The sequence below is a fragment of the Salminus brasiliensis genome, chromosome 18 (genome assembly GCF_030463535.1).
Source record: "Salminus brasiliensis chromosome 18, fSalBra1.hap2, whole genome shotgun sequence".
In the NCBI taxonomy this organism is placed as follows: domain Eukaryota; kingdom Metazoa; phylum Chordata; class Actinopteri; order Characiformes; family Bryconidae; genus Salminus; species Salminus brasiliensis.
Window position 1 is genome coordinate 15,742,193 of NC_132895.1, and position 13,231 is coordinate 15,755,423.

A 13,231-nucleotide genomic window follows, 5' to 3' on the forward strand; every position below is an offset into this window, starting at 1 on the left:
CACTCTTTTTCCCTATTCCAGTGTAGATGTAGACATCAACTGTCCCATTAGCAAAGTTTTTTTTTTTTTGGTAAATTCTGAGTGCATAGCAAATAATGGTGAGTATCCGTGTATAGCTAATGCTGGGTCAGTATGACAAAAAAGGTAACATCTCCCCAGAGAAATGCCAGGACACTCCAATATCAATGGCAGACGGGAATTAATAAATGCTTTTCTGGACATATTTATCCAATGCCGTGAATGCGAATGAAGAAAAAACAGGCCGAAGCAGGCTGCACCTGTTATTATTGGTGTCTGGTAATTGTATGGTAATCAGTCCTTGGGAGCTGAAGCTCTGAGCCTAAGCGTGATTTGCATGTGCATATTGAAGAGGCAAGCGCAAGCCAAATGATGTCATCCATCACAGACTGTGTTTGTTGGTCCGGGTTGCCTCGGCGGCATCAAGCAGCCGCACTATCAAATATCTCCTCACACATAGCGGCATCCATAGCCTCTCATTGGAAAAAAAAAAACTGTGGATGAAATGTCAATGTGGGCAAATGTGTGCAACAAATACAACACGAGGCAATTCCCATGCAAGCCCCCCTAACCCCCCCCCCCAACAACTTACCAGAACCCCCACTGTCCTTAAACTCACATTCTGCAGAGAGCTGAGGCTCCTCCCGCATTCATTTAATAAAGACGAAAACACAATCAATACAGTGAGCTGAAAATTGGAAGTCATTTTCATTAAAGTCAGAAGAGGGGCTGCAGTCATTACTGTCATATAGTGTTGGGCTCGGTGCTCCGGGCCCATTTGTATGCTGCCTCTCACCCCAGGTTCTCTGCAGCTCTTCCACTGCGTGTTTCCCCCCTTTTCCGTTCCTCTCAGTAAAGCAGTTTTTTTTTTTTTTTAGGTCATTTCTCTCTCTCCTTTGCAGGAACGCCTGCATCTTTATGCCATGCATGTATATTTAACCTCTGATTCACACTTGCCCAGATCCTACTCTACATGGAATTCTCTTGGCACCTATCATCAAATGCTGTTTTCTTCCATAGAGAGCTGAAGATCAACTGTTACTGAGCTCAAACCAATCTTTTGGTTTGATGCTCAGACGGCCAAACACCCCCCCACCCCATCCTCACAATTTTCCATCTCCTCTCAGTGTTTTCAAATGGATAGAAACAAGTTTAAACACCAGCACAAAAGCAGAACAACAAGGGGAACCTTCCCCAGCAACTCCAGGGAAATAACTTGGTGCAATGCTGCCACTGAACCTTGCGAGAATAGAGCAGAGTTTAGAAGCCCCTTTGTTTTTGCCACGGTGGGCCTAGCTCAGCCTGCCCATCACTGTGGAAATCGAACGGGCCGTTGTGCGCCCTGTTTACACTAGGTGTTTGGAGAACAAAGGAACAAAGCTCTTAGCAGCAGGAAAATATCAGCCTTTAGTTTTTTGTCAGTTCATTAAAGTTTTGAGCTGGAAAATTGCTTGAACAGCTGCAGAGAGCACAGCTGGTTCCCTTAGAACAGTGGTCTACACAATATATATTTACTACCTTAACCTTGTGCTGATTTGGCGGGTGAAGGGCTTTTGATTAGTAACCAAAATGTCTCTAATATCCTATTTTGAATGTATGTGGTGGTCTCGACAATTTTGTAGTCACTGCACAGCAGTAGAATAGAGTTCAACTTTGCATTTAACCCATCCATGGCATGGTGCTCACCCACTAGTGAATTATGGCAGTGAGAACAGGCTACTTCTGCCCCAAGTTTGTTAGTCTTAAGGATAGTGTTGAGCAATGTAGCCCAGATTTTATACTGCCGTTGTTATTGTATGGCTACTGTGGGCTATTATAATTAGGCTAACTAGCTCTTACATATAGAGCCAGTCTTTGTCTCATGTCCCAACTAATATTCAGGAAAGTAAAACACATAGGCATTAGGACCACCTGCCTAATTATGATAAGGTCCTCCTTGTGCCACCACAAGAGATCTGACCTTCTGAGGCATGGACTCCATAAGACCTCTGAAAGGGTCCTGTGGTATTTGACACAAAGACATTAAAAGTAGATTCTTTAAGTCCTGTAGATTGTGAGATGGGGCCTCCATGAATTGCATCAGTGAGCCTTTGGTGCCCATGACCCTGTCACTGGTTAACAGGTTTGTCATTTTTTGGACCACTTTTGGTTGGTACTGACCACTGCATACCAAAAAAAAAACACACAAGACCTGCCTGATGTTTTGGGAATGCTCTGACCCAGTCTAACCATCACAATTTGGTTCCTGTCAAAGTGGCACCGATTCTTTTATCCAATATATCCACCCCTTGACAGATGCCACTGTAGATGAAGATAATCAATGTTTTTCACTTCACCTGTCAGTGGTGCTAATGGCATGGCTGTCTGGTGTACTTAAATCATAAAATAGAAAAAGTCATGAAATAATATATTATGCAGCAATAGTCATTTTTACCTGGCCATGCCTAAACTACTCTGATTGCTGTTACAGGCTAAAAGCAAAAGTAGCAAGCAAGCAGCAAAAACACACTTGAAGCTTTGAGTGTGATGAATGTCATTGTCCCCACAAAAATTGATAGCCGCCCTTTGAATGCTCATGGCCTTACTTACTGCTGCTGTAAAATGTGACACTAACACTGGAGCCCTTTTGCCAGCATCAGCAGTTCAGTGCTGAACGGTTACTATTTCAGATTTAAAACATGCATCATTTAGCTTTGCTCTCACGAGGAACATAAAATACAGCATATTCACTGATACAGCTTCCTCATGACCCACTCCTGCCCACACTGCGACCCACCACTGTCCTGGCTGATTGCTAAAGCTGTCGTAGCAAACCCAGTTAAGTTTTAGAGCCTGTCATTTGTTTTACTGTATATTTTGGTGTATTAAGTGTTAATATATTTAGAATTGAATACATATTAAAAAGTGCTGGAATTACCATGAGTTAGGACATATTTTCCAGCAGTGTTTTATTTCGAAGCCTGGTACACTCTTAGCTCATGACGTCAGTTTGGTTTGTGCTCTGTCTCTGTCCAGGCCTCAGCAGGTGAACTGGGTGAAAGTGGACGACGATGTTCCGTCTCATGCTGTAATCACGGGTACAGACCTCTACATTGAGAACCTTAACAAGTCCTACAACGGCACTTACAGGTGTGTTGCTTCCAACTCGGTGGGCGAATCTTATGACGACTACATCCTCTATGTGTACGGTGAGTTCACAACGCTTGGGCGATGTCTCCTCCCACTTTCTCTCTCTCTCTCTCTCTCTCTCTCTCTCTCTCTTTCTTCCTCCTCATACTGTTCCATCTGAACACAGGTCGATAGCATTGATCTCAATGACATTTCCTTTCCTTTAGGACATCACACTCTAATCTGACCATTTTCCTGTCCGAATTTACTTCTGATATCGTTTACTGCTCTAAGCCTGCAGAAAAATTACTCGCCTCTATTCAGGGATCTTTTTTTTTTTAAGGGATTTGCGCTTTTGCAGAGGGTGTTTAAGTGGTGAGCTATAGCGGTATTTACAATGCACAGCTGTGCTGATAACACAGGGAAGAGGCAGGCTTGTGAAAAACCATCTGCAGCTCCTCATTCTTTACTGTGTTCTTTCAGTTTCTCCTGGTTTTTAAAATAAAGCTATTATGATGAATAATTTAAGGAAGAGATGGTGCTAGGCTGGAGCTGGCAGCATATGCATGTGTCGGGTTGAACGGCAAACGCTGTGAATGTGGGTGGTAAACTCTGGCATGTGGCTTCGCTTGGCGTGTTCCAAAAACTTGCCCCAAAACAAGGTGCAAATGTGGCTGTTATTGTGGTAGGCTTTTCGCACTTCAACCCCAAGAGTAGCTGGCAGTAGTTGCAGGTGGAGAATTCACAAGCACCCAGCCTGTACATAGAGGGAGGGAGGGAAACACGCTACGCAGGCCGAGGCGAGATCCCGCCCTTATTAAAGGCAGCCCGGGCCATAATAGAGTCCTGTCTGGCCGTTTGATAGCTTTGATGTCTGCCGCTGCTTCTAATATCTACTGTAATTCAACCTGCAAATCTTGTCCGGCATTAGAATTGCTAATGCAGAGCCAGGACGCCGACACTGGGCTGTCAGCGCTTAATCTTGCGTCATGTTCCTCTGTCATCCCACCATACACACACATACACAGACACAGAAGCGTGCGCACCCTCCCACCTGAACACAGTGTGTTAACCAGAGCGCTCTTGACACCCTCCCCTATTCTACAGGCGCCACACACAAGCACTCATAAAGACAGGCGCTGGTGACATCTGCGCGCTTCATAGTCTTATAATTATTCTCCCTCGGTTTTAACAGGATGACATCTGCTTATTACAAACAGTGGCCCTGCCACATCGCGAGCTCCACCGCCATGGCCTGACAAGTACCCCCGAAATGTATGAAATGTTACACAGTCCTGTTCGAGGAAGGCGCAATTAGGGGGGCTGTGGTTTGTGGGAAGGAAGAGGAAGAATGACAAAATGGCTGTTTAGCAAGCCGTCAAGCTCCCTGACACTCTTTCGCACGTCAAGAAACATGCATTGAAGAGCATAGCAGAGCACTAATTGTGGAGCCGTTGATGCGCGACCTTGCGGAAAAAACACCGTAAGAGTTTTTTAATATACATTTCAAGTATTTCTCATAGAAAAGTAAACACTTGAAATATTCCATTACAACTGTGCGTATCTGACTACTCTTTGTCAGGAAAATGAGAATGGTGAGACGTCTCTCTCTCTCTCTCTATCTCTCTTCGTCTGTCTGTCTCTCTCTCTCTTATTCTCCATCTCAACGTCACGCCATTCCACAGTGAGCAAGGCCGAGAATAACTCGGAGCTCTTATAATTGGAAGTCTTCGAAGTGTAACGTTTTAACTTATGAATGACTTTCCGCTGAAAGAGACGGATAAAATTGGCCCAACTCATCAGCGCTGCGCGTTCCGCGGGGGCCCCAGGCTCGCCGGAAGACGTTCTGGGCTCCCTTTTCCACGCACGCCGGCAGAACAGATGTAGTGCAGCGGCCATTTCCCCCTTAATGCGTTTGTTCCCCAACTATTGTGAAGCTAAGTGATGAAGAACACTCGGTGGGGGGCTGGCACTAAAGCGGTTACGGGGGGAAAACTACATTCCCTGAGACACATTTCCAAAGCCTCAGTCCTGGCAGAGCCCTGCAGGGGAATGAGAGGCAGCATACAGGGCTGTAACCAGTTTACGGAGCGCCTCTAACCTAATAGAGACTACCTTTCGCCTCGGCGGCCCCAGCCTCTTTTTATTGCGCCCTCCTCCTCTGCTTGTCACCCTCGCTCTCGTTCTCCCTCCGTTAACACTTCCTCCAGTGCTTAGAGCGCTTTTCCTCCACCGTCCCGCTGCCGCCCGCAAGAAATCGATCACTGCAACACACTCCTTCACCCGTGCTTAGCACGCTAACCCTGGCACACAGCCGCCTCTCTCTTCTGCTTGCGCGGTTCCAGTGCATTCGAGACCCGGCCTAACTCCAGAGGGGCAGGATTTCGCAACGTTGGTGTGGATTACAGGTTATAATGCAGCCTTGGCCCAGGCCCTTTCCAAGGAAAATGCTCCATATGCCTCTGTAAATGCCAGGCCGCATAAAGAGATATTTGTCTCGGCGCAAGCCAGATCCCTGGGCCCTCAGCCACAAGCCCTCTTTCTTGCCTCGTTTTTTCCTGCCACGGCAGCAAATTGTGTCGTGATTGATAAAGGGCCTTGTTTCGTGACGTGCTGTCGACGACTTGAGGGAGCTAATTGTCCCACATACTCAACAACACATGTCTAATTCCAAGCAGACGAGAACAGCGGTCCTCCCAGCAGTACACACTAGTCCCAAGCAGCCAGCCTCAGTCGAGCAAGCTCAACATCTGCAGGAGTGAAGAAAAAAAAAAAAAGAAAAAGAAAACACACAAGATCTGCGGTCCTGCCACAGCGGGCCAAATCCCATCACTGTGTCATTATAATGAAGCCGTAAATTCCCCCCACTCGACACTCTCCTTCCATTCTTAAGGCCCCGCGCACTTTCATCACATTCGAGCTGCCGATATTTCCTCTCGCAATTTGTCGCAGTCATGACGCTCGCATTTAAAAGTCAGATTCCGCCGATAAATTTGGCTGCTGTCAAACACGGCTTCAGTAGTTTGCCTCTCAAGAAGTCACCCAGCTGGAAATGCAAATGTTGTTGCGTCCGACTCGGCAATGTAAAACTCTCCTGGAAGCCTTTTGGGTGACGGAAATGACAATGCATAGCAAATGGCGCGCATGCCAATGCGTCTGAACCTTGGTACCAGTCAAGCAAGTACGTTTGTATGTAGCTGAAGCTGCTTGACATTATCAGCGCTTATCCAGTGATTTCCTGTGCTCCCGAATCGGTGTTCCCAACCATGTTTCATTACGATGAATGGCGCGAAAGCATGTCCTCCTACATGCGTGCAAAAGAGGAGCCCTCCAACCCTTGTTTCCGCAGCTTTCCTCTTTGAGACGCTGCCGCAACAAGCTCCTGTAGAAAGGCAGGAAAGGGACGTGTGTACCTTGCTGGGATTCTAATGTCAACTGTTATCCTCCAGTAGGCACGTCGTTCCATCGGCAGAGATGAACCAGCTGCCTCTTCTCGAAAAACATGAGCGGAATGACGGCCGCATGACTGGATTGCTCACAGTGCGGCTCACTTGATTGCCTCCGCCCGACCCACTGATGCAACCCACCTGTAAATACTCTCTGCAACGTGTAAACCGGTGTAAACTCGGCTCCTGATTGTCACGGAATGAGTCGGCGCTCTCTGTTCTTTCATCATTAGCGTTGTCATAGGCTCGTCTCTTAATAGGCCTGAGGGGACCCATCAATCTTCTGTCACCATGTGCAGCCGGCAGATTTGGGCGGGTGCTGCTTTTTGTAAAGTGTGTTTCTTGGCCCTGTCCCACCTCTCTTCCTCTCTCTCTTTCTCATCATCTCTCTCACTGTGTCTCTCGCCCAACCACAGGAGTCTCTCTGCTCCACATCCATCTCACTCTATCTGCCAGAATCATTAACAGGGGCGGACTCCTCAGCCCTCCCTTCATTAGCCTTTAATTGGAGTCAATCACTCCGGGGGTCCTGCCAATGCCGGATTTGACTGTACTTAGTGTTCTTTTACGCCATTCACTCACCTCTCTCCCTCTCGCATTGATTCCGGAAAGCTCGAGGAATGCACGCAGCTAATTGAATTTTACTCACCATACCTAGGCAAATGTGCTACTTCTGGCACATATTGATGTAACGTCTCTCTATTTTCCCCAAAACAGATGGGACGAATGTGGCTGCATATGCCTCTATCTGTCTCTGGCATTGGGAAGCGCACTGATCCAAATAGGCTTGTTTTCTTTTTCCTTTTTTTTTCTCCATTTATTTATTTATTTATTTTTATTTTTTGCTGGGGTGCATGTTTGTGTGTGCAAGAAAGAACGAAGAGGAGGGCCAAGGAGGTTTCCTCAGTGTTTATACCCCTGGAGCATCAGTACCATTGCAATATTTGCCGGGATTAGCTCCCTCCCCTCCTCCTCCTTGCCAGTTTTGCTAGCGCGAGCAGAAGCCCTCCTTGAACAAACATGCAAAGCTACCTAACAACAGAAGGTCGCTGGTGGGCAAATCAACAGCTCTGAGCTGCCTCCGCTAATCACTCTTGTTACTTCCGTATGCACTTTTCTTCCTCTTCTTCTGCGTGGCATTCCTCAACGGCTGTTCTCCTTTAAGATTCCCCCTACGTGCCAGGAAATAGCACAGCGATTAAAACCCCTGATCTCTTCCCGCTCTCCGCGCCCTCCCTATCCACTTCCCTTTCTGCTTATGCATGCGTCGGACTGCATCTGCAGGTAGAAGATGCGCCCTTTCACCAAGTGGCCCACTGGGAAGACCGAGAGTGTGTGACAGAGAGAGGAAGAGAAAGAGAGGTAGGAGAGGGGGAGTGAGAGACAGCGCGAAATGCAGCATTATGAGCTCTCCTCCCAGCACCAGCTAGCATGCGTACGTCTGGGGAATTGGTGAAACTGGCAGTTTTGCAGTGGCCTGGGTTTAATGAGCCTGCTCCACATGCCACACACCTCGGCCCGCTGCGATGATTCATAATGCGCCGTGATAAACACACGCCGCCGTGACACGGCAGGAGAGCGCTCACTGTTTGAATGGCAATAAGCTCTGAACTTTTCGATCCGCTCCTGCGTCGGTTTGATTCGCTAAAAGAGATGCGGCTAAACATTTACATAGGCGCACATGCGAAAGGAACACGGCAGAACTATAGATCCCTTTCGCACTGCCAAGTTTTTAATGAGCTATTGACACCGTTGATCCCAAACATCTGCTGGGCATTCACAGTTCGTAACAGGATAGAGCCAATTAAGTTGGCCCACCACTGAGGCTGAGATTGGTCTTAAGCATGCAGCGCACCACACCAGACACATGCTTAGCCATTCAGCCGGCTCCCCACGCTTCTGTCAGTCAGTCAGTCAGGCTTCGTGTTTTATTTATTTATTTATTTATCTATCCGCCTGCCGCATACTTCATACAGTATGAAGAAGCTTTGCTTCGGCTGCCCACGTTTTATTAAAAAGCATTAACACAAAGGCTCACAGAAATCTGCACCGATCCCTAACCGCAGTTCGCCTGTTGCCGATGCAGGTTCTCTCGAGCTCTTTAGTGCCAAAATCCAACAGCCTTTGTAGGCATGCTGGAGAACAGGGCTTGTTTTATTTCTGATGTCGAAAGGAGGAGTGGTGAGGGGAGGATAAGGATGTGTCTCAAGGATTGCTGGACCATTTGAAAGTTTGGAATTACTGTTATCAGTCCTATAAAACCAGTGTTGGTGCAGATGCAGTACTGTGTAAAAGTCGTAGGCACTCGTAAAGATATGTTGCTGGTGGATTTGAACAAATCTATGAAATGGCTGGGAGTCTGGCTGAGGAGGAATCTAGTATCAAACTTGTGTCCTCCTGCATAGCGTCTCATGGATCTGGCAAGTAACTCACTCATATACTCACATTCTCACTCACTCGCATTAATCAGCCTCAAGACTTCCCAACAAGGACTATTGGTACTGAATTTGGTGCTTTGCGTCATTGAAACTGTGTCCCCTAGTTATAATAATGGAGCTGTATTGCCACATTAGTTAAACTATGTGTTTAGATTCATAAGACTTTTCCACATTTATATATATATATATATATATATATATATATATATATATATATATATATATATATATATATAGTGATTCCGATTCTACTTAAGACGTGTTAATACTTAATAGAGCTGTAAATGAATCCATAATAATAATAATTAAGAAAGAAACAGCACTGGAAAGTGGTGATAAAGTCTCTGAATAAATATTCTGAAAGTCCTACTCTTACAGAGTGACCTAATAAAATTCCTGTCTCCACCTGGCTAATTGTTACATTTAGTTTTCAGGTGAGCTTATAGAAACTCTGCTAATGTTTAAAAATGTAATTAGCATAGATTCACAGCTGTGAAAAGAATGTAATCTGTGATTTACAGAAAAGACCCTTTATTGGAATGTCAAACTATCATGTGTGTGAAAGTACCTCTCCTGCACTGTCACACGTCGCTCCATTTGATTCCGTTGTTCCTTGTTGCAGTGAGTGGGTGGAAGATCAGATCACCACCCAGTCGTCTTTATTCGTTCACTTCAGAGAACAAATAGAGTGTGAATGTGTTTGCCATTCGGATCATTGCTTCTAATTTGGTCAGGTCTCCTAATGCATGACGACTGGAATAAACATTGGTCTGAAAAGTGGTGGTGTAAGTCAATCAATAATCTATTAACACCAGCGCATTATCTTCATTACACTTCTTACTGGAAAGTGTAGTCTACATCCCTCAGCCAGTGTAAACATTCCTGGCGGTAACTTGGGCGAGGTTTTCTCTCTTGCAGAGATTCCCTCTTTTATCTCTTCCTGCTCTAATAAGTCCGGCTGGTGCAGAAGAAGCCCTGTCTGAGGTGCGTGCTGCAAGACAGGCAGCGGCTGCCATTTTCTCAGCCCTCATGGATGGCGCCATATGTGGCGATCGAGGCAGCTCTGCAGCTCTCTCTCTCTCTCTCTTCTTCTTCTTTCTTTCTCTCCCTGCGTTCCTCGCCGGCTCTGGCTGCGTTCCCTCCTCCTGGATGTTTTATCATTAGCGAGGGGAAGTGTTCCTGGGCTCCCGGCGAGCTCTTTTTGATGGAGTGCGGACAACAAAGCGGGGAAGGGAGACAGCCAGCCAATTTCCCTCACCACAGATGTTAACACAGTGGTATCTGTCTGGACGCACCGGGCAAACAGTGGCACTGCCCGCGTCACTTTTCACGCCTGTTATCTCAGCGGCAAACACCCCCTCCCCCTCTCCCTCTCCCCCTCCCACACGCACGCACACACATACATACACTCCCCCTAAAACCACTCCACAGACACCATACCCACACCCACTCATCCATCCACGTACCTCCCTTACCTCCCTCCCATTCCATTTCACTTATTTCATTAACGTTCGCCTGTTGGTCTCTGGGTAAAGAATCCTGATCGGTCCATGTAGCTAGTGGCTACAGTCAGCATGCTAAAGCTATCACCACTGGCACTGCCCCAGGTCTGATCAATAACACCCCCAACACACAGTAGCCCTTGCACTCAGCCACTGACGCTGCATGCAGAACATCAGCTTAATACTTGGAAGTGTGGGGTGTTAAGGTAATACGGACGTGTATTACACGTGGGCCTCCATATCTCCATTTTCATGTTTTTTTTTTGTTGTTTTTATTGATCTGTCACATCCCTGCTTCATATCATTGTTCTTTTTGAATTGATTTATTTTATTATTTTTGTTTTGCTCATTCTTACAAGCTCACATTTTAGCATACATACTATTATCCTATACTTTTTTGAGAACATCTTTAGATGCACATTGAGTACAATATAAACCTCAATATAAGACATCATACTTTCCCTGCTTGCTGAGAGACAGGATGTGTTGCACTACAATCAGATAGATACAGTACACATACTGTAACCTATATATAGAACAGAGCAGAGCCACTCTTTAGAAAAGACTTCTTGGCAAGAGTAATCAACTTAAATCCAGCCAATATGTCTAATATATTTATCTTTATATATCTGCATACCGTTGCTGTCACACAAAAATCTTGCAGCTCCAAAATGGCAACTTTACAAAAAGTCTTCTTAACCTCCAGTGGAAGTGTAAAAAGATTTTATTTTAAGTCATTTTGGAGCATTTTATCATGAAATGTGGACACAATATAAAGAACAACTGCTATGAATTTTTTTTTAAAAATAGCAAGAAAGTTGATGAGGATTTTGAGTGATCTATACGTGAACATGATCTGTAACTTACTAATGTCTAGTTATTTTTGGAAATATCAGCTAATACTTAAAAATAAGTCAAAGTTTCACTTGGTCAGAATCGCTTACAGAGTTTATTCCAAGTCTGTTCAACATTAAATGTGGACACAATGTAAAGAACTACTGCCAAAATGTGAAAAAAAAAAAAAAAAGGAAAAATTGGGTGACAGCAACGATACGTATTTCTCATTATGAGGTTACTATATAAAGATAACTATATGAGTACAACTTAGTGTTGATGTCTAGTCATTTTTCTGAGTGTAAACATCAGCTAATTCTGGAAACATGCAAATGAGATCATTTTACTAGGCCAAAATCACTTACTTAAATAAAACTATATATCAATGAATATGTCCAACAATCTTCTACAAAGAATCACAACAACATCAGGAGAGATTGATTGACTAGATTTTAAGATGACTCCACTTGCCAAGTCTTTATTTTTTTTGTTTGTTTTTTTGCATTGCACAACATCAGGTCAAATCGAGCCAGGTTTGATTGTCATTCCTGTGATTCCAAAGAGGTGTTGAGTGAGGAATGAAGCATAGTTCAGTCAGAACACATTTAACACCATGTAGCAGCAGACAGTACAGTACAGATACAGTAGATAAACACTTGCACTGCTACATGCATACATGATTACGTTGCTTTTGTTTTTGTTCCATTTTGTTATTTCCCCTTATGTTTTTGTGTTGTGTTTTCTCATCCAGATGCCCTCACCACTACCCCTATACCCACAACAGCCACTACCACCATGTACACCACCACCTCCCTCCCAGGCATCACCCAAGGTACAGTATGACCTCCGCCTGTCCGCCCGCCAACCTGCGTGTTCGTGTGTGTTTGAGAGTGTGCGTGTGTGTGTGTGTGTGTGTGTGTAGGTGAGAGAAAAACGAGAGAGAAGGAGATAGAGAGAGGACTGCCTGCCGGTAGCTAGCCAGTCCTGATAAGATTCTCTTGCTGATAATGAGTGGCTGCTGCTCCCATATGTGGCCCGGACGATGCCGGCCTCTCGCAGGACCGCCAGCGCCGCATGTCACAGCCAACAGCTAGCGCCTTCCTCTCAAATTTTTAGCTCTGTTCGCTCCTTTAGCAGGCTAATCTTATCAGGATCTGGACCTGTATCCCAGCCTGTCTGTAGCCAGGATTACAGAACCCCCCCTTTGTGTTTCCTGAGGGGTGACAATGACAGCCCCGTCTGGTCGGGGTTAGACACAGCCTCATAGTTTTCTTTTACAGATGGGTTTTTCATGCTTCCTTTTGTCACTGTATTACATCCAGTTATAGCGTTATGTTGATGGATAAGCAGAGTGCTGTTCAGGTGTTCATGCCAAGGACTTGGTAGAACGATGGTGGAGTCATCCTGGTAACAAGGACAAGGGACAGGGAATAAAAAAGGTTCTGAATCTCAATAGTGGAGCTGCAATTATTTACAAGCAGTCTGTCCTTCAAATCCACACAGTGGTGTTGTTATGAAGCACTTTACTGATGCATTATCATTGCTGAGCATTGTCAAGTGTGTTGTTATTGTTAGGAACGTCTTAATAAGTTAACACAACCACACAAAAAAAAAGATGAATCTAACAGTATTACTGATGTGCATACTTCACTTGTTAGGATCTGGCCACAGACTGCAAATACAGTCCCTAGAAGAAACAGTTTAAGATGCTGCTTTAGATTTAGTTAATCACATCCAAACTGTCAGCTCAGGCTACCAGGTAGTATCCTTAGCACTTGTGCTAGCAGATTAAAACATTCAGGGGCATACAGAGGAGAACTTCTCTTCTGAAAACATATTATCATAAAAAATCAGCTGGTTTTAAAAGATTTTAAGTGAAGACATA

The 13,231-nt window shown here is 45.2% G+C and overlaps 1 protein-coding gene across 6 annotated transcripts in view; it reads left to right on the forward strand.

Moving 5' to 3' along the window:
• The window catches only part of cadm1a (cell adhesion molecule 1a), a 325,258-nt gene that overhangs the window by 278,055 nt on the left and 33,972 nt on the right, over nt 1-13,231 (forward strand). For 4 of the 6 annotated variants that reach the window (XM_072661720.1, XM_072661721.1, XM_072661722.1 and 1 more), the window contains exons 8-9: nt 3,034-3,206; nt 12,098-12,178. In XM_072661720.1, the coding sequence (XP_072517821.1) occupies nt 3,034-3,206; nt 12,098-12,178 (254 nt within the window). The remainder of the gene's footprint in view (nt 1-3,033; nt 3,207-12,097; nt 12,179-13,231) is intronic. The other 2 variants (XM_072661724.1, XM_072661725.1) reach the window with 1 other exon arrangement.